Source organism: Xyrauchen texanus, chromosome 7 (assembly GCF_025860055.1).
Source record: "Xyrauchen texanus isolate HMW12.3.18 chromosome 7, RBS_HiC_50CHRs, whole genome shotgun sequence".
Classification (NCBI taxonomy): Eukaryota; Metazoa; Chordata; class Actinopteri; order Cypriniformes; family Catostomidae; genus Xyrauchen; species Xyrauchen texanus.
The window spans coordinates 6,104,431-6,127,846 of NC_068282.1; the positions used below are offsets into that span (position 1 = coordinate 6,104,431).

The following is a 23,416-nucleotide window of genomic DNA, read 5'->3' on the forward strand; positions in this document are numbered from 1 at the left end:
ATAGTTTAAACTTCCACATTTTAAATGGTCAAAAACCAAATGTGGGTCACATGGTGTGAAGCTAGTTTGCACAAAAAAAAAAAAGGTCCCAAGTACAATTTCACCTTTCGAAGGTTAGTGTTTCTTTTAACCTTTAGTTTTGCTTCAAATCATAAGCGAAAACTGAAATTATGACCTCTTTATACAAAATAACCTATTACTTAGCAGTTACTATTTTGGGCTTTCATTATTATTTACGGCATGGAATATTTTGGGCTTTATATAATATATGTATTTATTTCACCACTTAAAAAAAGATAAAAATAAAAAAAACTAAATGTTGATCCTAAGATATATGATTGTGTTAACATGGAATGAACCAGTAAATAAAACGCAGGTTCCCATTATGACAACTTACCCCATATAGTGTGGAAACAGTCCCAGCAATACAAGTGTGTTAAATCAACTTCATCTTTTTTCAGTGCAATAACAGTAAAAATGTTCTTAAAAGACTTCCAGAATGTGCCTATACAGAAATGGACTTAACTACAGAAATATATCTACTAAAGGAAAACTGTGACAACTAGCTGTGACAACTCCCTTATAAGAGGGAATGCATCAAATACACGTGTGATCTGAATGCACTACATACAGAACCTCACAACCAGTTTGATCAAAACCAGCCATTATTTACATCATTTTTATAACAGTGCTATAAAAAGACAAACCTCAATGAATTCACCTCCCAGTGTTTTAAACAGGCAAACTAATTAAAACTATAGCACAGTGAAGACAGCTGTGCTTACCAGTGCAGGACAACAACAGTGTCTTGGGAACTGTTAAAAGACTGATGAACGTTTCATGAAAGGGAGTTTATGGCTTGCAATATAGCTGAAAAATTATCTCTCGATATTTATTTATTTGCTCTTTGAAATGGGTTTGATCTTTGTTCAAATACAGGAGCCATAATAAACACTTTTCAGATTTCCGAGTTTGGAGCGCATAAGTCAACAATAGCGGGAAACTTTTATAGAGGTACTTTTTTTTTGCATTCCCATTTGCTACAACAGAAGAAAAAAAAAATCCACTAGAATGTTTCCACGACTTTCTGCAAGAGGAAAATAAGAAAAATGGATTATGGCATTTAGAAGAGAAAGATACATTTTAAAAACAGCGTTTTCATTTATGAAGCTCTCTTTGTTCACACCGCTTTTTTCAAACAATTTCCCAAAAGTTGCTTGTCCACACTGAAACGTCTAAAAATGCTTAAACCCCCTAATTGCGTCTGCGAGAGAAAACGACAATGATTGCCCTACATCATTTTCATGTACGTTCTGAAACGCAGTTGTCATCGTATTCCACCCTTCCGGACAGCAATTCGGAGTAAACTTCCTGTTGCCTTTCAAGGAGCGCAATGTGAAGTTTGTACAAAGTAACACTTATCTTTAACAACACTGTCAAAGTTGATAGCAGGGACAACAAAGCCGCTACAACATGAACCGCCATCTTGATTGTTTTGGGTTGAATAGATCACATGACTGCGTCAAATGACAACAAATTCCTCATCGTTTTCAATTCACACTCTGTCGCTGTCACGATTACTCGATTTAATGCGATTAAAAAAAATATTCGATTGCAAAATTGACTAATCGAATTGACAAATTGAAAATAAAGCAAATAAGGAAGTGGTCCACGGACACAAAGACTGTGTCAGCTGTGGTACAGCGTTTCACTTTAGATTTGAAAAACATGATATCACATCAGCAATTCAACAGAACTTGAAAAGATGACAAAGTTTTCAAATGCTCGCTGGACACACGTGCTGTGGTGCTGCACGTCGGGAGAGAAATTGAGCCCTGTATTGCCACTTGGGAAATGCTGAACTTATTAAAAAAATGCACTCTAAACCATTTATCTACTCACTCATTTAGATTTCATAAAGATCAAGTTTTTAATTGTTCTCAGTGCCCTCACTTCTGATAAACATTTTATAGTTTATGGCTATTATTACCAGTAACAGAACTCATAAGGAAACCAGAGAACTTTATTTACTGAATCAAGCCGCAGTTCTGTGAGCTGTCAAAGCTCAACGTGACCCTGCCGTTAAAGCCACACAGCTGCACGTCTCGCCCCCGCAGATACAATATGAAACAGGCTTACCTGAAGGAGCAATGGCTAGTCTTCGCATGTGAAATCATTAGGAGTGATTACTCAAGAAGCAACTGAATGTCCAGATGATGAAGTTAATTTTACACAGTAGTCTTTGAACGCTGAAAGCGATAAGCTTTTGCGAGTTGAACAGTATGTACCACAAGCGCAAAAATGCTGCAGTTTAACGCAAGAAAGTGAAACATCTTGCCTCAATTACTGTTAATATTGTATTCTGTGTTGCATGTAAGTGATGGTTAAAAAAACAACCAAATAAAATTGCTTTTATATCTTCATTAAATAGTTTAAACTAGAGTATAACTCCTCAACAATAGACAAGATTGGTAAGCAGACATTGTTTCCGAAAAGATACCGGCAGCCATATCACCCTGCAGCTCTTGCCTGTTTGCCCACTAAAGCTAAGCAGGGTTCAGCCTGGCCAGTACCTACATGGGAGACCTCCTGGGGAAAACCAAGGTTGCTGCTGAAAGTGGTATTAGGGAGGCCAGCAGGGGGTGCTCACCCTACGGTCTATGTGGGTCCTAATGCCCCAGTATAGTGACAGGGACACTATACTGTAAAAAGGCACTGTCCTTCGGATGAGATGTTACACCGAAGTCCTGACTCTCTGTGGTCATTACAAATCCCAGGACACTTCTCGTAAAGAGTAGGGGTGTAACCCCGGAGTCCTGGCCGAATCCCCCCATATGCTACTCTGCGCGATCCACACACAACTAACCATGCGCCCCATTGAGAGCGAGAACCACTAATCCCAACCATGAGGAGGTTACCCCCAGTGACTCTACCCTTCCTAGCAACCGGGCCAATTTGGATTCTTGGGAGACCTGGCTGAAGTCACTCAGCACACCCTGGATTCGAACTCGCAACTCCAGGTGTGGCAAATAGCAATTGTTGCAAAATCAATTCACAATGTTTAATCAAGAATTTAAACCATAATTTTTTTTTTTTAAATAAAATGTAAAATAATAAAGCCGTGTTTTTCACTAAATAAACACAATTCTAAATACAAATATTTTTTTCACAACGCAACAAGATGCGTTCATATTCATGTGTAGAATGGGAGATGTTAGGCAGTATATTAGTCTCATTCACCATTCACTTTCATTGAAATAAAAAACTTGAGGTATAACATCTCATTTTGTGTTCCACTGAAGTCAGTCAGTCATACGGTTTTGGTACAACATCAGTGGATGTAAATAATGACGTAAAATTTTCATTCTACGCTTTTTGAGTCGAGCCATACTGTCCACATCTCAGGTTGCCAAACTAAATTTGCCTGCTGACCCTACTTAATGCCGTTAAAATCTAGACTAATTTAAGCACACGCGATGATGTCAGAGCTCACGGGTGTTTGTCGAGGGTAATTAGCATTGAAGAATGATGCAGTCAGGCCCCAGTGCACATATGCGAACACGCACACACTGCGGCATGTGAATTCATCAGAAAAGTCCCATTGTAGCCATGGTGATGGTGTCCCTTCTCTATGCTCTGTCATCAGTCGCTGCTATGGCTCATGTGCTGCACCTGTGGCTGTTTTCATTTCTTTTCAACTTCGCACTTACTCATTCCAACTCTCTTTCTCTTTCTCCCTCCATCCCGAACTAAGCAGGCCCATGATACTTATGGCTTAAGATGTCGCTTATTTGTTGTTTTTCTTTTTCACAGAATGCCTACAGGCACCGGCACAGTTGCAAATAACACACACCTCGCACAAACACTCTGGTTTGTAATAAATTCCTGCCAGCACCTGTAATGAGCTCATGGGCTCGGCACTAATGCAGAATGCTCATTGTGTTTTGTTGGTTTCATGTCTTTGGTAGGTTAAATGATGACAGGTAGATGGGGTGTGTAGCTGAACTCTGCCCTCTGTTACAGGTTTTCATGCATTGATACATAAACATGTCTGAAAAAGTTGTAAATTAATACCCTGATGAATTCATTAAAGATGCATAATGTATCGGTGACCATATTGGTATAGAGCGCAACAGTGCATGCTTATTCAAACGTCTTGGTTCCGGAAAGGTTTGTCCCCCATTCGTTTTTTCCATTGGGGTTTCATAAAATCCTCCATAAGAGAGTTTTAACCAATGAGCCAAACCAACCAGCTCCAAGGTAAGTCACAGCATTGCATTGTATTTTTAAAAAAAGCTACAAAACGTCTTTGTACTTAAAAGGAATATTCCTTTTCAATACAAGTTAAGCGCAATCGACAGCATTTGTGGCATAATACTGATGACCAAAATGGTTTTATTTTAACTTGCCCCTACTTTTCTTTAAAAAAAAAAAAAAAGAAAAAAAAAGAGCAAAAGTCTGTGAAGCACTTACAATGGAAGTGAATGGGCAATCCGTAAACACTCTCTCTCTTTCCTAGTGTTTGTCCCGCGTAGGTGCAGGGTCCGCTTCGTGATAGTCCGCATATGCATATATATATATATATATATATATATATATATATATATATATATATATATATATATATATTTGATTTGGCACAAGTTTTAAACCGGATGCCCTTCATGGTGCAACCCCCTGTCAATCACACACATACGAGGCAATTTAGAGTCTCCAATTCACTTAACCTGCATGTTTTTGGACTTGTGGGGGAAACCGGAGCAATCCGTAAACACTAAAATACTCAAATATTCAAATGTATAGCCACAACATGAATTCAGTGTGATAAAATCACGTAACCTTTTCTGTGTAAATTTATAGCCAATTTTACAACTTTGTTGCCATGACGACAACATCAACAAACCCTAAAACAACAGTAAAAATTATGATTTAAACAACTTTACAGCTCAAATAATACATGTGTTTTAACAGAAGAATTAATGCAAGTGCTTTTTATAAAATTACATGCTTCACATTTGTGCATTTAAACAAAAATTGGCCCAATTCACATTCATTGCAAGTACCTCACTGTAACCCAGATTTTTTTTTTTTTTTTTTTTTTAAAGAAAAGGATGAAATAATTTTTGTAGTATTTTCAACATTATGCCACAAATGCTCTCAACTGAGCTTAACTTGTATTGAACGGAATATTCCTTTAATGTACTTAGTAGGGCTGGGTATCGAGATTGATACACTTTAGGCACTGACCGAATTGCCTCTAAACAATCATGTACCGAAAAATGTCTTCTTGTTCGGTACCAAATTTCGATACATAAGAGGTTAATCTCATGCTGGTGATTGGCTGTGTTTAGGCATCAAGGAAAATCACTAGTTTATGCCAGTTACGCCAAGAGATGCGGCTCACACTTGAGACTGTAGTGTGCATGCGTCTCAACCCCCATAGATGGAAAAGATGTAGAAAAGATCAAAAGTGTGGCTACATTTCACCAGGCTCGATGTCAACAGCGTGCGATGCAATATTTGTGACGAGATAATTGCTGCCAAGACCGGCAACGTGACAAATCTGATGAAGCACTTGACAATGCACGGAATAAACTTAAGAGCAGAAAGTTGCTCCGTCTTCGACTGATGAATGCAGTGGCGCTATGACTGTGACTCCGACAGGTAAGGTTAACGTTTAGCAAATAAACCAACAAACAAAATCGGCTAACTTGTAGTGGTACATGCTTGTGTACTTGTTAAATTAACGTTTCTTTTCGCAGTGACATAGTCCTATAAACTGGGACCTACATAAATTTAGATATTGTTTGGATGTATGGCTATAGACAGCTAGCTAAATCGATGCTAAAAATGCTATAATTATGACTGAATTAACAGTTCAGCTTTCTTGTTTTATTTTTCCTCTTCACATTAAATGTTATAGCCTCTGCCCGTGCCGACCCTGGCATGATGAGGCCAGAAGGCTCAAGAGATGAGTTTTTGAGTCTGTAAAAAAAGTAAAACTGAAAAAATTAAACCAAAGTTTTTTTTAGTTAATGTATGTAATCTTGTTAAAAAGGATTTCATAAAATTGGTATCAAAAAAGTAGGAACCGGTATTGAAGTCAAGGTATCGGAATCAAAAAAAAAATAACGATACCCAGCCTTAGTACTTGGACGCGTACTTAATAAGGGAATGAGCTGCAATCCCATGAAGCATTGCGAATGATGTAATCAAACAAAAAATAAATGGAAATATATAAAACTACTGATTTGTAGTTGTTGATTGCAAGTATAGAATCAATATAATTTAAGTTAATTGAGAAATATTCATATATATAAAAAATCATAACCAGTTTGAGTGCATGCAGACCAACTTGGTCGAAATAATGTCATGAATGTGTGCGGTCGCTGCTGTGCTTTTATTTATTTTTAATTCTCTGACTGGTGGAATTTTCTATGCTGTAGGTTGTGTAGTCATTCATCTAAATTTTTAAAATGAAGTTGAAATAATACAGACTGAAAGCTTCAACAGAAGCATATAGCATCTAATAACAACCTTATAGCTCATGGTATGTCTGTCTTTAAAGCTTTAGAAGTTATTGTTAAAAATCAATTAGTCTCTGGAGAAAATGAATAGGATTTTGAATTACAGAACTCGACTGTTGCACTATTGGCTGCTATTGGAAAGAGATGATATCCGTGATTAAATTATCCATTTCGAACAGTGAACTATTTAGACAGTATTTCATGTATTATATATTATAATATTTCAATGACTGACTTAAAAGCTAAAAGTCTCAATGAAAAGAAAAGCTTGTTACCACAGCTGGAACTATTGACACACACTTGCGTGACAACACTGGCCCGTCAACAGTTCCTGTTTGTGTTTACGCCAGTCTCGCTGGAAGGTAAGGTGTGCACTCATAGAAACGACCAAAGATTCACGACAATGATTAATCTTGGTCAATAAATGTTATGTAAAACAGGAATAAACGCAAATAACTGAATTATAAAAACTGAATTTTAAGGATCTGGAACAGCATTTGTGAGTTGTTTAAGGTGTGTGTTTCTAAATGACAGTGTTTGACCCAAAAGTGACAAAGAACCCAGTTTTCTTTGCATTAACACTGAGCCAAAATCTCAGTTTGTGGGTGTGTTTATGTGTGTGGGTTGGAGCCAATCTGAAGAGGGGCTCGAGCAGGGGTGACTGGGAGGGAACACTCTTTACTAAAACAGTATATGGTGACTTCCTACCCAATGAATGTCACATTATAGCATGGAAGATGGAGGAAGGTGCCAGTTGATGCGAATGACGGAGGGGTGACGCACAGCACTTGAACATGTTTATTAGTGTGAGGAAGTGTGTGCTGTATGAACCCATTTCAGTGTTTGCATAGGAGTACAGAACTGGACACTTTCCTTTGCCTATCCATACATACACACACTCGCACACAAACCTGTTTGCGGACGTATTCGACCATGAGCTCAAGCTGTCTAGGATCTTCACACTGTCTGTTGAACAGGTTCCTCCAGAGAGCTGCTGCAAGAACGCAATCGTCTGACAGAATTCCCTAAAACATACAGACATACAAAAACACGTAAGACTCCAGAGCAACCTTTGTATATTGTATGCCAAGATGGGAAGAACTGGTGAAATTGACTAGTTTCAATCAATGCTATTCAATCAGTCTTACCTCATCATATCCAAAAATAGCAGCATAGAACGTTTCTGTCATCGCCTTCATACTCTCTTTCCTTTGAATGGCATCAATCTGTGAAAATAAAGTGAAACAATGAAACTGCTTCTCTTACCTAAAAATCTTGCCATTAAAACTCAATGCACTGGTTGGTGTTGTGGATGCATGATGTTGTTAAAGGAATTGTTCACCCAAAAATAAAATTCTGTCATTATTTAAAGTGATTGTATCTTTTCAGAAGACTTGGAATGTTTCTATGTGTGAGAGCGAATGTTTTTTAGTTTTGTTTTTCATTTTTGATTTTCAGCTGACTTACTGCCTAATCTGTTAATGGCTTAACAGACTGATTTGAATGAATGGAACTCTTAAGGAACTGGTCTCTGAACCGTTTGAAAAGCACCTTATTTTTATCCTGCCTCCAAAGGCAGCATTTTCCTGGTTTCGGACATGGATCTATAACATACCGTATTTGGACACAGCACTGGTTTCATGGTCACACCAAAAAAAAAAAAATCTATCGCCCTCTTGTGGTGTGAGATTTGTAACCGACAGAGCAATCCAAGAGCACACGGAATGATAAATAATACATTTATAAATAAATTGTGGACCTCCATCAGTCTGGTTCATCCTTCGGCGCAACTTCCAAAAGCCTGAAGGTACCACGTTCATCTGTACAACAATAGCACTCAAGTATAAACCATACAGCCATCATACCGCTCAGGAAGGAGATGTGTTCTGTCTCCTAGAGATGAACATAGTTTGGCACGAAAAGTGCAAATCAATCCTAGAACAACAGCAAAGGACCAAAGGAGCAAAGGAAGATGATGGAGGAAACCGGTAGACAAGTATCTATATCCACAGTAAGTCCTATATCGACATAACCTGAAAAGCTGCTCAGCAAGGAAGAAGCCACTGCTCCAAAACCGCCATAAAAAGCCAGACTAGTTTGGACTCTTTGCAAGTGCACATGGGACAAAGACCTTCCTTTTTGGAGAAATGTCCTATGGTCCGATATAGCAAAAATTGAACTGTTTGGCCATAATGAGCATTGTTATGTTTAGAGGAAAAAGGGTGAGGCTTGCAAGCTGAAGAACACCATCCCAACCATGAAGCATGGGGGTGGCAGCATCATGTTGTGGGGGTGCTTTGCTGCAGAAGGGACTGGTGCACTTCACAAAATAGATGGCATCTTGATGAATTAAAATGATCTGTATGTATTGAAGCAACATCACAAGACTTCAGCCGGTAAGTTAAATCTCGGTCAGTTACACCAGTTCTGTCTGGAGGAATGGGCCAAAATTCCAGCACCTTATTGTGAGAAGCTTGTGGAAGGCTACCCAAAATATTTTACCCAAGTTAAATCATTTAAAGGCAATGCTACCAAATACTAACAAAGTATATGTAAACTTCTGACCCACTGGGAATGTGACCTTTTAGAAATGTAATGGCCAAATAAAAAAAAATAATTAAATAAAAATAAACATCATTGTGATATATTTATCCAGGCTAATGTAAAATGTGTTGTGAAATGTGAATGTAAAAAAAGAAACCCATAACTGTTGACCATTACAATTAACCTCAATACATTCAGATCAACCAGAAATTGAAAAGTAGGATCATGTTTGGTTAATGAACATTAATAAAATGTGAGTGGTGATTCTTCCCCATGACCTTTCACTTAATTTTAGAGACATCATTTGTATGCTAACAGGTGATGGAACAATTTGAGTCTCTGAGATCACAGTAATGCATTCAGTCAGAGCTGGAATTGTCTTTGGAGGTTAATTTGCAACATGTGGACAATAACGCAACAATATTAACCCTGAAAACAAAAGCAGGAATGGATTTGAAGAGCCCAGGTGCTGATTCTAAACACACATACGCACATATTGGCCACAGACACCAGCCCTTAGGAGGTTTTGGGTAGGGAGATTGTCAAAACAAGTCTGTTTATTCTGAAGTCTTGTATGTTGGGTGTTCGGCATGCTTGGAGTGCATTGGGTCATTGTGTGTGTGTTCATGTATGCATGGGGCTGTAAAGCACCTGTGCATAATTACACAGACCTGCAAATAATCAATGTCATCTGGCTGTGTTTTAACTCTTCTACCCTCCTCGTCTTCTCTGCACGCTCTCTCTACATTCCGTGTTTCTCCTTAAGGACCACAACATATTCTACGCAAGTACGTGAACACAAATACAAGGGCGCCAAAAGTCTACAGTTTACACCATGTCAGTGAAAGCTACGAATACATTCCTGGCATCCAAAACATAGATCAATTTTGCAATTTAATTTGTCAATTAGTTTTATTAAGATTTATTATAGGGGCTTATCTAAGGACACGTCAATGTACACCTACTGTTACTGCCCCCTGGAGAAAACAGGTTGAATTGCGTTACTTTTTAACATGTTATTTTTTTTAAATAATCACACCGAATTAACACATTAAATTGACAGCCCTAATATACCATATTTAATACAGCTTATTTAGGAAACCTGTTTGGAATCTGCCATTATTGCAAAATATGTAGAATGCTAACACCCAACATTCGTGACTTGCATAGCCTACCTCTCTCTTTCTTCACCTGCTCCTTCTTTATGTTTTCCTCCAAGCATCCACCCTGACCTTTCTCACCAATCCATCTTTGTCCTTCCATCCTCCTTTCCCGTGTTCTGACCCAGGACACTAAAACCTGGCGTGGACATTTAATCCCTGCACTAATCAGGCCAAGGGACCAAAACTGCTGGAGAGGCAAAATCTCAACCCTTCCCTGCCAAATTAGTGTCATATCTCACTTTACTGTTTTTACTAAGGCTTAGAAAAACTAGCTGAATCACACACACGCCCCGGCATACTCAAAAGTGAGTGTGTGTGGAAGAAAGTTCAAGGGGGGCTGGTCTAACATGGCACAAATGACAAGTATTTTAGCACAATTAGGAGAAGTAACCTAACCGTGGCGAGGACTGAGTGAGCGGGGGTCCGTCCATTTCCAGTGCTGTAACCGTACCCTGATAAAACAGGACGGACCCGTTATAAACCTGCCAGACGCACTGATTACACACCGTTTACACACGATATTTCACAGCTTAAAAAATAACGGTGAAGGGAAATACCTCCTCAATTCTGACCTGTGAAAACAGACTTCCACATCAGGTCAGAATATATGCATATGTGCCAGTCTTTACAGAGTTGACGTTCTCGGTTACATTTGCAAATACAAGCTGTTGGCATTCAGGGTAATTCCATTATCACTTTGTTATGAATTAATGGTGCTATGACAAATTTAAAGGGGTAATATAGTCACAAATTGAATTTTCTTAGTTCAATGTAAAAACATAGCTAAAAAACTGAAAACTTCATCCTCAGTCGAAAAGGACCATCTATTGAAACTAAGCTGCACAAACAGCAAGTACCAAAATTGTTGGATTTTTGACCTAAGCCGAAAATATTATAGGTGAAGTGTGTAATTTGCATCACCAAACGAAATTGCAACTTTCAAACAAGTTTCCCCAAACACTCCTCCCATCTTCTATTGTTAGAAAACAGATATTCCCACCCCAAACTCAAACCCCATTGGATGATATTTTATTTGTACAATTGTTTCATTTGATATTTTGTAAATGAATCTAGCTTAAAGGGATAGTTTACCCAAAATGAAAAATCTCCCATCATTTACTAACCCTCATGCAATCCCAGGTGTATATTAATTTTTTCTTTCTGCTGAACACAAAAAAAAAAGACTTTTTAGAAGAATGTCTCATCTCTGTACGTTCATACAATGCCAGTGAATTGATGCATGTGCAAAGCGCTAGATGGCACTATAGGAAGTGTAATCGACCTTGAAATCACGATTGCCGAGTAGACTGCCATCAAGATGTACAGTGAAAAAGTAGTTACATTTTGGTCTGTTCTTACCCAAAACCAACTGGATCGCTTCAGAAGACATTGATTAAGCCACTGGAGTCTTTTGGATTACCTTTATGCTGACTTATTCTCCTTTTTGGAGCTTCAAAGGCCTGATCACCATTCAGTTGCATTGTAAGGACCTACAGAGCAGAGATTTTCTTCTAAAAACCTTCATTTGTGTTCTGCGGAAGAAAGAAAGCCATACCCATCTAAGATGTAATGAAGATGAGTAAATTAGATCATTTTCATTTTTGGGCGAACAAACCCTTTAAGTGCCAAAAATTTGGGACCACTGTAAAATGAAAGAATCAGGGCCTACGTTGCCTTGTTGCTAATATGCAAAATGTTACTGACCCTGCTCTGCAGGAGAGACAGCGAGAAAGCAAGCCAATAAGAGCAGAGTGACTGTGATGGAAAATGAGGTCATTTTTCTGCAGTGCCACTCGATGGCATTTGCCAGGACCGAGGGGTCAGATGTCTTCAGTCCAAAATGATCTCGGAGCCAAAACGCACACCACTCACATCTCATACAAAATCACATCGCACAAACATACGTGCTCAGCAAACACGGAGGCAACTTCATACACATGACGGGAGAGTTCCTAAGATCAGTGAAAAGTCAAAAGTTAAACATCTATTCCATTTCATGCATGTTTCATTTCATAAAATATGCAAATGAGTTCTGATCTGAATCGTTAGACATAGTGGATGGCCGGGCATGTTTATTTAAGTGCTTAAAGTTTGTCATTATCATGTTAAGCAGCCATCAGGCACATTAGATGTTTCACAAAAACATTTGTCTTAAGATGGTTATTTGATCTCTTCTGCATTAAGGTGCGTACACACTGCCAGCGGCTGGCGGTGAAGTTGCTAGTGGGCGTTCCCACTACTGGTTGCCTAGTAACGTTTATAAATGACATTCACGGATGTCATTCCATTGCTGTTGACAGCGAATCTCTTTTCTTGCCACTAAAAACAAACATTTTGGAGTGAAAAGACTAAATATAAATGGAATCAATACATAAAATGCTTTATATCAAAGATGAATGAGAAACAAGGCGTGCTGTTTGCCATAGCGGCTGTTTATCTGTGGCGAAAATGCAAATGCCGGTCTGTCTGGGACCACAAAATTCCCGCGTTCTCAGATACATCTTTCCACGCAGTATTTTTCTTAAAAATGTCCTTGTACGTGGGAAGAAACATATCATAGAGCACTGGAAAATTTCTAACAGCAAGAATTAGCCTTTCATCCATCTTTCCGTTAATGCAGGAGCTGAGAGAGTGAGAAAAGGATCACGTGAGCTCTCCCGTCTTCTCTCCTATTGGCTGTCGCTTCCGTTAGTCGCTCAGCGTGTACGCACCTTTAGCGTTTCAATAATAAATATCAATTTTAGATTTTCAAACATTCCTCTTGCAAACAGAATAGAACAGAAGTAGAACAAGGAGTGCTGCAACAGATTGTATGGCCCCTACAGAGTGTTCTCAACATCATTGATTCAGATTGGGATTACAAAAAGATATAAAAGCAATTGAGACAGCCTAAATACATAGAATGAAGATCTCTAAGATGCTTGGAACTTATCTGCTAACATACGTAAACTGTGCACAAGTGTACCTGGGAGAATTGGAGCCAGTTTAAATGCATAGGGTGTTCACACAAAATATTGATTTCGTTTTTTTATGTTAACTGCACTTTGCATGTATAAATGAAAACTATTAATGGCATGATATTTTGAAAACTACCAAAAACGTTTGCACAGTACTGTACATAAATGGGACTTTTGTTTTTCTGAAGGAAACTTTGCCATTTGCGCCACATACTTTCGCACCGCATGGCCAAAGATCCAGGGCCATAACCACAAATGACATTATTATACTAATAACCCATGACATTTCTCTGTCTCAACCCTGTTTCATTTAAAATGTTCTGTGGTTGATTGTTACAGGGTTGAAGATCATTGCAAAAATATATAATAACAGCTTTAGCTCCCGAATATCACATTATTTATTGCCAATTACAATATTTTTTTCCAGTAAAAATGTATTACTGTAATTTTTCTGCATAAGAGTTATAAGAGTATTCAATTGTAAAAGTGATGCATGGCAGCATACAAGTTAGCTGTTATTCTAATGTAAAACAAACATAAAAAAGAAATAAAAATAATTTTTAAGTTTAGTATACTGTTAATTATATCAGTAATAAGTTTTGCTGTCAGTTGATACATTTTTTGCTCAAGTGCTCAAATTTGACAATACTTGGTGCATCTTTTCCTGCCAAAATGCATTTTTTTCAACTTAGGAAAGAAAACAAAACAATGGTCTATTTTTGTGAGTGCACAAAGCGCGGTGCAATGCGCTATGACCATGCGCAACATCTTATCCAATTTTTGTGAGAGCGCTAATCGAAGCGCAATTTTCATGCCAGTGCAAGGTGCAAATGGGCAAGGGCGGGAGTGTTTGCGCTACTGTGGGTGTAAGCGTAAATATGTATATGTAAATGAAGTGGTGCAAAGCACAATTAGCTATTTTCCTATGAATTTAGAGCTAAGAGTTAAGACATTTCAATGGGAAATGGATAACGTCCAAAATCTTAAAATATAGTGGAACAATATTCGAAGTACCTGACAATCACGGTTGTAGCAGTTTTGAGAAAAATTTATAATTATGAGATTGTGTTAAACTATCTAAAGATCATGGCTTATTTTTCAATTATTATCATTGTTTATATTTAAAATTGTATTTATGATATAATTTATAAAAAATGTTTTTTGTGATTTTTATGTTCCTGCAAAAGGGAAGAGGTTGGACCATGTAACATTTTTGGATTTCGTATGATTTTTTCTGACCACTTTGTTATTTTGATGATATTTTCATTTAGTTTGAAGTGTAATTTGAATTTAAACATTTTGTTTAATTTGTTTGTTTCAATAAATGCATTTCTTTTTTTAAAATCAAAATTGTATTGAAAGTGCATTCTGATACAATCACTGTTAATGCTAGCCATTATTTGAGTCTCAGCAGATGAAAATGATTAATAATACTTCCGCGTTTTCCATTCATATACAGTGCATCCGGACAGTATTCACAGCGCTTCACTTTTTCCACATTTTGTTGTTACAGCTTTATTCCAAAATGGATTAAATTAATTATTTTTCTAAAAATTCTACAAACAATACCCCATAATGACAGCGTGAAAGTGGTTTGTTTGAAATCTTTCCAAATTTGTTAAAAGTAAAAAAACGACAAAAACATTTTTTTTTATTTTTTATTCACATGTACATAAGTATTCACAGCCTTTGCTCAATACTTTGTTGAAGCACCTTTGGCACCAATTACAGCCTCAAGTATTTTTGAGTATGATGCTACAAGCTTGGCACACCTTTTTTTGGGCAGTTTCTCCTATTCTTCTTTGCAGGACCTCTCAAGCTCCATCAGGTCGGATGGGGAGTGTCGGTGCACAGCCATTTTCAGATCTCTCCAGAGATGTTCAATCGGGTTCAAGTCTGGGCTCTGGCTGGGCCACACAAGGACATTCACAGAGTTGTCCCGTAGCCACTCCTTTGTTATCTTGGCTGTGTGCTTAGGGTCGTTGTCCTGTTGGAAGATGAACCTTCGCCCCAGTCTGAGGTCCAGAGCGCTCTGGAGCAGGTTTTCATCAAGGATGTCTCTGTACATTGTTGCATTCATCTTTCCCTCTATCCTGACTAATCTCCACAAAAACATCCCCACAACATGATGCTGCCACCACCATGCTTCACTGTAAGGATGGTATTGGGCAGGTGATTAGCGGTGCCTGGTTTTCTCCAGACATGACACTTGCCCTTCAGGCCAAATAGTTCAATCTTTGTTTCATCAGACCAGAGAATTTTGTCTCTCATGGTCTGAGAGTTCTTCAGGTGTCTTTTGGCAAACTCCAGGCAGGCTGTCATGTGCCTTTTACTGAAGAGTTGTTTCCGTCTGGCCACTCTACCATACAGGCCTGATTGGTGGAGTGCTGCAGAGATGGTTGATCTTCTGGAAGGTTCACCTCTCTCCACTGAGAAACGCTGGAGCTCTGTCAGAGTGACCATCGGGTTCTTGGTCACCTCCCTGACTAAGGCCCTTCTCCCCTGATCGCTCAGTTTGGCCGGGCGGACAGCTATAGGAAGAGTTCTAGTGGATCCAAACTTCTTCCATTTACGGATGGAGGCCACTGTGCTCATTGGGACCTTCAATGCTGCAGAAATGTATTTGTACCCTTCTCCAGATCTGTGCCTCGATACAATCCTGTCTCGGAAGTCTACAGACAATTTCTCTGACTTCATGGCTTGGTTTGTGCTCGGACATGCACTGTTAACTGTGGGACCTTATATAGACAGGTGTGTGCCTTTCCAAATCATGCCCAATCAACTGAATTTACCACAGGTGGCCTCCAAACATGTTGTAGAAACATCTCAATGATGATCAGTGGAAACAGGATGCACCTGAGCTCAATTTTGAGTGTCATGGCAAAGGCTGTGAATACGTATGTACATGTGATAGTTTTTTTTATTTTTCAAACTACTTACACATTGTCATTATGGGGTACTGTTTGCAGAATTGTGAGGAAAATAATGAATTTAATCCATTCTGGAATAATGCTGTAACATAACAAAATGTGGAAAAAGTGAAGTGAATACTTTCCAGAGGCACTGTAAAAGGAGCATGTGTCACTGTCAATGAAATATACCTGGCATTCATCAAGGACGCAGTTAATGCGTGAAAGAACGGAAGTCCATATTTCTAATCTTTTAATTAATTGCATACAGCCCATTTACACTACCAACTTCTTATGAATGTGCTGTCTTTGTATATATGGTTGGTGCTTGAAAGAATGGACTATATAATAGGCTGCAGAAACTGGAATAACCGGAGAAGAACCTCAGAATTCAATTGCATTTGGAATAGCCTTTTGCGTGTTGCGCACATGATTTTGCCAAACCCACTTGTGCCTGGACTTAACGTATGCTTGCATGAAAATACCAAAACTACCAAAACTGATTTAAGGCACTGCGTTGACGCATAACACTTGTGCTCTTAAAAGAGGGCACAATATGTAACAATATAATGCATTATTAACATTTTCCAAACAAAGTCTTCCACAGTATAAAAGACAGAAATGCACTAAAATAGCACCAATTCAAGTAACAATAAACGTTTCCCAAAGTCTAAGTGGGAGTTTGACTAATTGAAAGAATTAGTCCCTACATAGGTTGCATTTTCATTGCAATGGGCATTAAATCCCTTAAACTCTCATCCTCTACATATTAATCTACTGGTAGGCTGTGGCTATCCGTTTTCCTATAGTAATCGTGACGACGCATTCATGATTCGCGTCGGGGCGGCAAAGCCAATGTCAAGCGGCACATTGAACACCATATGAAAAGCGCTTGCTGACAAAAACGTCTAATTCTGCATTCTGCTGACATTTAAGATTTGCACCATACTTGATACTTGATGAATAATTGATTTCTATCACAAGTCACATCTGGGCTTGTTTTGTACATCAAATAGTGTTAAAAGCTCCTTTCTCGATCATTTGATCACTGACATAAAGCAAGGAGTGTGTGGGTTGTGAAGTGTGCGTCAGTGTAATGACTCCAGGCAGACACGTCGCAAAGGTTCTGCACTTCAAACCAGTGTATATGCTGGTTTATGCTTTATTCACGGTAAATGCATTATTTGCAATTATGAAAAATTAAGGTGTTAAAGTAAATTGCATGCGTTAACGTATTAATTCTGAAAGGTCAGCAATAAGTCATGGTGCATACAGATGGCACAGTCTCCTAAGAATTAACCAACTGTATTAAAAGGTTAACATTCAAGGAACACTGCATTCAGTTCAATCAACAGCATTGTGGCATAATGTGATAACCTAAAAAATTATTTTGATTTGTCCCTTGTTTAAAAAAAAAATACAAAAATAATCATGTTATGTCTTACGGCGCGTACAATGAAAGTGAATGGGGCCAGAACAAGAAAGTGAAAATACACAGCGTTTGAAAGGTGTGTAGCCACAAGACGCAAACATTATTTGCGTTAAATGTTATTTCAGTGTGATAAAATAATTTACTGGGATTACAGGATTTACCGCCATTACGTCATCATGACAATGAAGTTGCAATATTGGATATAACTTCACACAGATAAGGTTGTAAGCGATTTTACTGCACTACAATCATGTCTAATGTTTATGTGTTTATGATTTAAAAGAATAAGTATTTTTATGTTTATGGACTGGCCCCATTCCCTGCCATTGTAAGTGCCTTTTCTTTTAATAAACAAGGTTTAAATCAAAATGAATACGCTCTCACGTTTAGCCGTAGTCCTAAAGCAGGCAAAAAGAGTTCGAGTCTTGCTTTAAGACTTTAAAGATGGTGTTTGCTAGAAAAGTAGTTCTACAGGGGAATAACTTTGTCTTTACATTTTAGGCATATTATTAAATAAAAATGACTGCAATTTCAATCTCAAATTCATAAGATTGAGAGAATAATATTAAGAGCCCTCAATAAAAATTTAGATTTTTGATTTATGGGCTTAGAGAGAGGGGGGAAAAGTTACATAATGGAAAAAGCCTTGCCACAACATGGCATAAGAGTGGTGCTGATTTTATTGAAAACACATTTAAAGTGTAGTACTGAAGCACTCGAATAGTAGTACTCTAAAACCTACCATCAAAATGTAAAAAAAATTCTCTCACTACCTTAAAATATTCTTAATATTAAACCTTTTCCTGGCTTGTTTAAGGATAAGTTCCACAGAGGCTTCGTGTCAATACAATGGGAGACAGGTCATATAAAAAGAGGCATTTTACACTAAACTTCACCTGGCTACACCTGGGTTAAAGGTGAAGACTGCTATTTCTGCACCACTTGCATTGCCATCAATGGAACTGCAAAAATGGTGCCATCAGGTTCCCCAAAACAATCCCCCTATCTGCCATTGGTTGAGCCATTGAGTTGCTACGTCAGGCAGGTTGGAATATGTTTGGTGACGCTAGCGGCAAAACTATTACACACTTCATCAACTTTGTTGCTGTATACTTGTCAAATCAACGTTTAGATATTTTTCAGAACAAAGCTTCCTCTATCCTCAAGTCTAAATTGTAAAACCATAGAGTTTTCCCCACAGTACTCTACGACTCAAAATGGCTAATACTCTAAATGACGGTCAAATGAAATCAGTCAATGCTTGGCTCGGCTCCAACTCTCTTATGTGCTGGCATATCCATGTGCTTGCAGTGACTGATTAACTGTTGCTGGTTTGATCTAGTTCATGTTAACCAGTTCACAAGGTTATGCAATACAACACCCAGGCCACTGCAGAAGTCTTATAAGAGAATATATACATGCATAGCCTTGAATCAAGTTGAACTTTACCACTTTAAGCTCTGATGGTGTTCCTGTTTTCAGATTAGATTTAAGATTTCCTGTTTCAGTAGCATACTCAAAATTAAAGGCTTAGAACTCGACAAAAACAAAAAACAAAAGGAGGGTCAAATGTTTGGTATCATTGAAAAGAAAACTTTTCACATTTTTTAATGATATAAATTATGATACATCAAAAGACTCTCAGCCTAAAAAACTGCTGAAAAAAACACACACAAAAAAAAAAACAATTTTAAACTTTTTTTCCTTATTTGACATATATGTAAATAAGTTGGCTCCGAAAAACTGCTTTTGTTTCGTTCCCAATCATGTTGACTGTATCTGAGAAAATGGTTGTGTTGATACGACAAAGCAATCAAAATGTATAGCATTACAAATATATTTTATCCTAGTGTCCAAAAACATCTCCATCTGTCCAAAAGCTGCTCCAAACAAAATTGTACCTAAGAACTAATTACACATGCAAACACTCTCACAATGAAGGTTTGCAAAAAAAAATGTAATCGCAGCGTAGTTCTAGCAGGAAGACTAGCAGCCGTACATCATTGCACCATTAGCTGGGAATTCCTAGCCAATCACATGTAAGCCATTGCTTTATAAGTCTGCTCACAATCTATCACATTGCTGTTTTAGTGTGCTAACACAGCAACCTCCACCACCCCACCACCACCAGTTGAGTCCTGTCCTGCACGGGGGAAGGCTTCTCGCCCCTGCCTCCTATCTCCGGCAGGATATGACGGTTCCGAGTACAACTTCTTCGGGCCGCCCAGGAGAGACATTACTTTTCTGTTTTATATTCATAAAAAAAAAATGTCACCTTAAATTTCACTCAAGTCTGCGAGTCTTCCTGATAGAAGTGTAATGATAATATTTTTCATCCTTTGACAAAATTGAGTATATATCTAAATGTTAATGTATTTGCTTTAAAATTACTTAAAAGGGTAATACTTTTCAATCAAAGGGACCATTGTTTAAACAAACACCCGTTGTTGCCAAGTAGATTCCAAATGCGTAAGAACTAAAACACATTAAAAACCTATTTAAGAAGAATCAAGGCACGTTTTCCCCAAACTGTTTTTCCAGTAAATACTAAAATATTTACCTAATATACTCTAGGTTTTCCTAAAAAAAAGAAACATATGAGAAAAATGCCACATGGAGACTTCCGTGAATGTTTTTAAGTGATGCCACTAAACGAATGGACAGTTTGAACTGATTTGTGGAAATAAATCAAACTTAACTCTGATGCCATTTTTGCTACAGAAGTAAATGTCAGAGACGCTCATAAAACATCTGTCGTAAGACTAATGACGTCTTTAGGGAACTAAAAAAAGTGCACTGAAATAATTTCGATATTCACAATGTTGCTTAATTTTATATAATGCACCAACTTTAATTCATTCCTACTATTATGATTAAGACAGAGAGCAGAATAATTGGGGGATGTCAAGAAAGAGAAGTGTTGGGATATTGGAGAGAGAGAGAGAGATCAGTGTTTTCACAGCTGGGCTGAGGTCTGTTCCCACCCTTTTTGACAGCAGTTTCCCTCAGGCGCCTTGTGCTGGCTTCCTCTCAAACAAACAAACACACATTCACGCGCGCACAAGCGCACGCGCGCGCACACACAGCAGAAGCATGTCATCTTTACTGACCTCATGGAGATTTAAACACCTTTTGCTACTCCGCTGGAGAGCTCGGCTCCAAATGCCGCCACAGTCTGTAGAGCGTAGTCATTACATCCTATACACCGAGGGTGTGTGTGTGTGGGGCAGTATTTCACTGTATATCCTTATAACTTCCTCGTTTTTCAACATATCCAAACAACAGACTAGACCTTCCTCCATGAATATCATTAAAAATGTGAAGAACTAACTTCCCTTTTCTGAGCCATTTTTGCATAACTTTTAACCAGTTGCTGTAAAGTTGATTTTTAGTTGATGTATGAAGTCAGTTCCCCTTATGTTCACACAGGTGTCCAAGCAGTGCAACCACAGGTGTAGTTCAAGTTCAACAACCAGAAAGTGTCCAAATACTGTTTGTTTTCATTTTGAACAGTATACCTATTGTTTTATAACAATCTTCTTTTTGTGAAATGTTTTGCTTAAAGTTCACTTGTGCTTTCTGCCTTGAAATTAAATGCCACCTGCTTTGATATTTTGTTACGTAATACACTGATTTTCATAGATTTTTAAGTGTGGCATAAGTGTTCAAATACATTTGAGGGTCAATGCACACATAAAAATGCCGAAAATAAATGCTACATAAAAATAAAACACAAAATTCACTCAAAGAGCAAACCCTTTTGTTAATAATCCACGTGGGCATGGTTTCCTTCCAATGCCTTTAATCTCAAAATGGCCAAACATTACAGATTAATCATCCTGGCCGATGTATACATCAGTAATGTGGATTGCAACGTGTAGCATATGACAGGTACCAGCGTGTGTAACTAAGGCTGCAGATTTAACACGTTAATTCACTAAAAAATATAAAGAAATAAATACTGCGTTAAAAAAATGAATCATGCACCCATGCAGGAGTCGAGACGTTTTTAAAGTTTCAAACTACATTTAACTTGACACAGCATCCTAAAAGCAAGGCGTACATGGCTAAAGACAATGAAACTCGATGCAACCGCAGTGAGCTCAAAGCGTCCATCTGACTAAAGACTGAAAGACTCAACTGCAAAATTGATAACAGCAGACTGTAGGCCAGTGATAAATATTGACCTCTAAGGCCACTTTTTCTATTCTCTTATTAATGCTTTTCTCTATTTTTTTTTTTATGGCCACAATAATGCAATATCATTAAATGAGAGTTATAATATTTATATATAAAGTATATATGGTGCCAGACAGGCTGGTTTGAATATTTCTGTAACAGCTGATCTCCACTGATTTTCTCACACAACAGTCTCAGTCTCAATTTACTCAGAATGGTGCCAAAAACATCCAGTTCTACAGATGGAAACGCCTTGTTGATGAGAGAGGTCAACAGAGAATGGCCAGACTGGTTTGAACTGACAAAGTCTATGGTAACTCAGATAACCACTCTGTACAATTATGGTGAGAAGAATAGAATCTCATTATGCTATTCTGAGAAGCGGGTTGAGATGGGTGAGAGACCTCAACAATATTAGACAGGTGGTTTAATGTTGTGGCTGAAAGGTGTAATGTAATATATATATATATATATATATGTATTACACACACACACAGTATATTTATTTACACTATATATAACATTTTTAGATCATTTTGTTTGTTATATATTGAATTACCTTTATATGGGTGGGTCTAATTCAGAACTAATTGACATATGTGATTAGTTGCAATGCATTCTATAAATTAATTAGCATATCATGTAATTAATTTGATTAAATTTTGTTTTTATCAATGACAGTCCAAGTAAAAATATAAAATGGCAAGATCTTTTAAGAGGCAGTAAATACAACACTCTCACTCTCTCTTACCCCCATAATCTTGCTCCTCTGCTCCACGTCTTCCCACATGGAGTGGACTATGTAACGGCACATGTACTTCCCAGCTCTGCCTTCCTGTCGCATCCGGACAAGACACATCCTATGAGAGAAGAGCAGAGTGCTTACTTAACACAGAGCAGTTGCTCTTTAAACAAGAGGGTGAAAGGAGTACGTGTGTAACATTAGGTCACAATGTGTGTAACCAGGAAACTTCAGAGATCCATTCTACTGTGATCATCAGCTGAATACAAATCAGTGGTCCCAAAAAGTAACTTGGACAATAAAATGGATATTTCACCATAAAATGCTGTTATTATTTACTCACCTTCATAATGTTCCAAACCCATATGACGTTTCTTTGTTCAGCGGAACACAAAAGGATATTAATTAAGAGTCAAATGGTTTTGGAATGTCATGATGGTGAGTAAATGATGGCAGAATTTTCATTTCGGGGATAACTATCCCTTTTAGTTTGATTTAAAACAGAACTTTATATGATTGCAGAAATCTACTGTTTTTGGTAAATAACTGATGTAGGCGATAAGAAGGTGTGAGTGTTAGCGAGATTGTGCATTTGTGAGTTTGACTGAGTTTTCCCAGTCCATGTCACTCTGCAAAAGCACAGTTAGTCATCGCGTACACGCAGGGCTGCACACGCAAACACAAAGCGCCTTTAACTGGATGTGTACCGAGTGCTGGCTCCAAACTGCTATCATTAATCATCTGTCTCTTTCTGATGACATCACACATTCCGTCTTTTCATAAGCCTAATCAATCAATCACCTGTTCATAAACATACATTACATCAGCAAATGCCATCGATGAGGACAATGACAGGTGAAGAAGACAAATGAAAAATGTCAAAGTCATTGAGCTGTAACATTCCGCAAATTATTCAAACCTTTATTCATTTTTACACACATTTCCAGTACCATTAACAGCATA

General features: G+C 37.9%; 1 protein-coding gene across 1 annotated transcript in view; it reads right to left on the reverse strand.

Moving 5' to 3' along the window:
- Window positions 1-23,416, reverse strand: part of LOC127646624 (ubiquinol-cytochrome-c reductase complex assembly factor 1) — a 40,012-nt gene that overhangs the window by 1,430 nt on the left and 15,166 nt on the right. The window contains exons 6-8 of the mRNA XM_052130383.1: window positions 22,463-22,571; window positions 7,676-7,753; window positions 7,439-7,552 (exon numbers count right to left, since the gene is read on the reverse strand). Coding sequence (XP_051986343.1) covers window positions 7,439-7,552; window positions 7,676-7,753; window positions 22,463-22,571 — 301 coding nt within the window. The remainder of the gene's footprint in view (window positions 1-7,438; window positions 7,553-7,675; window positions 7,754-22,462; window positions 22,572-23,416) is intronic.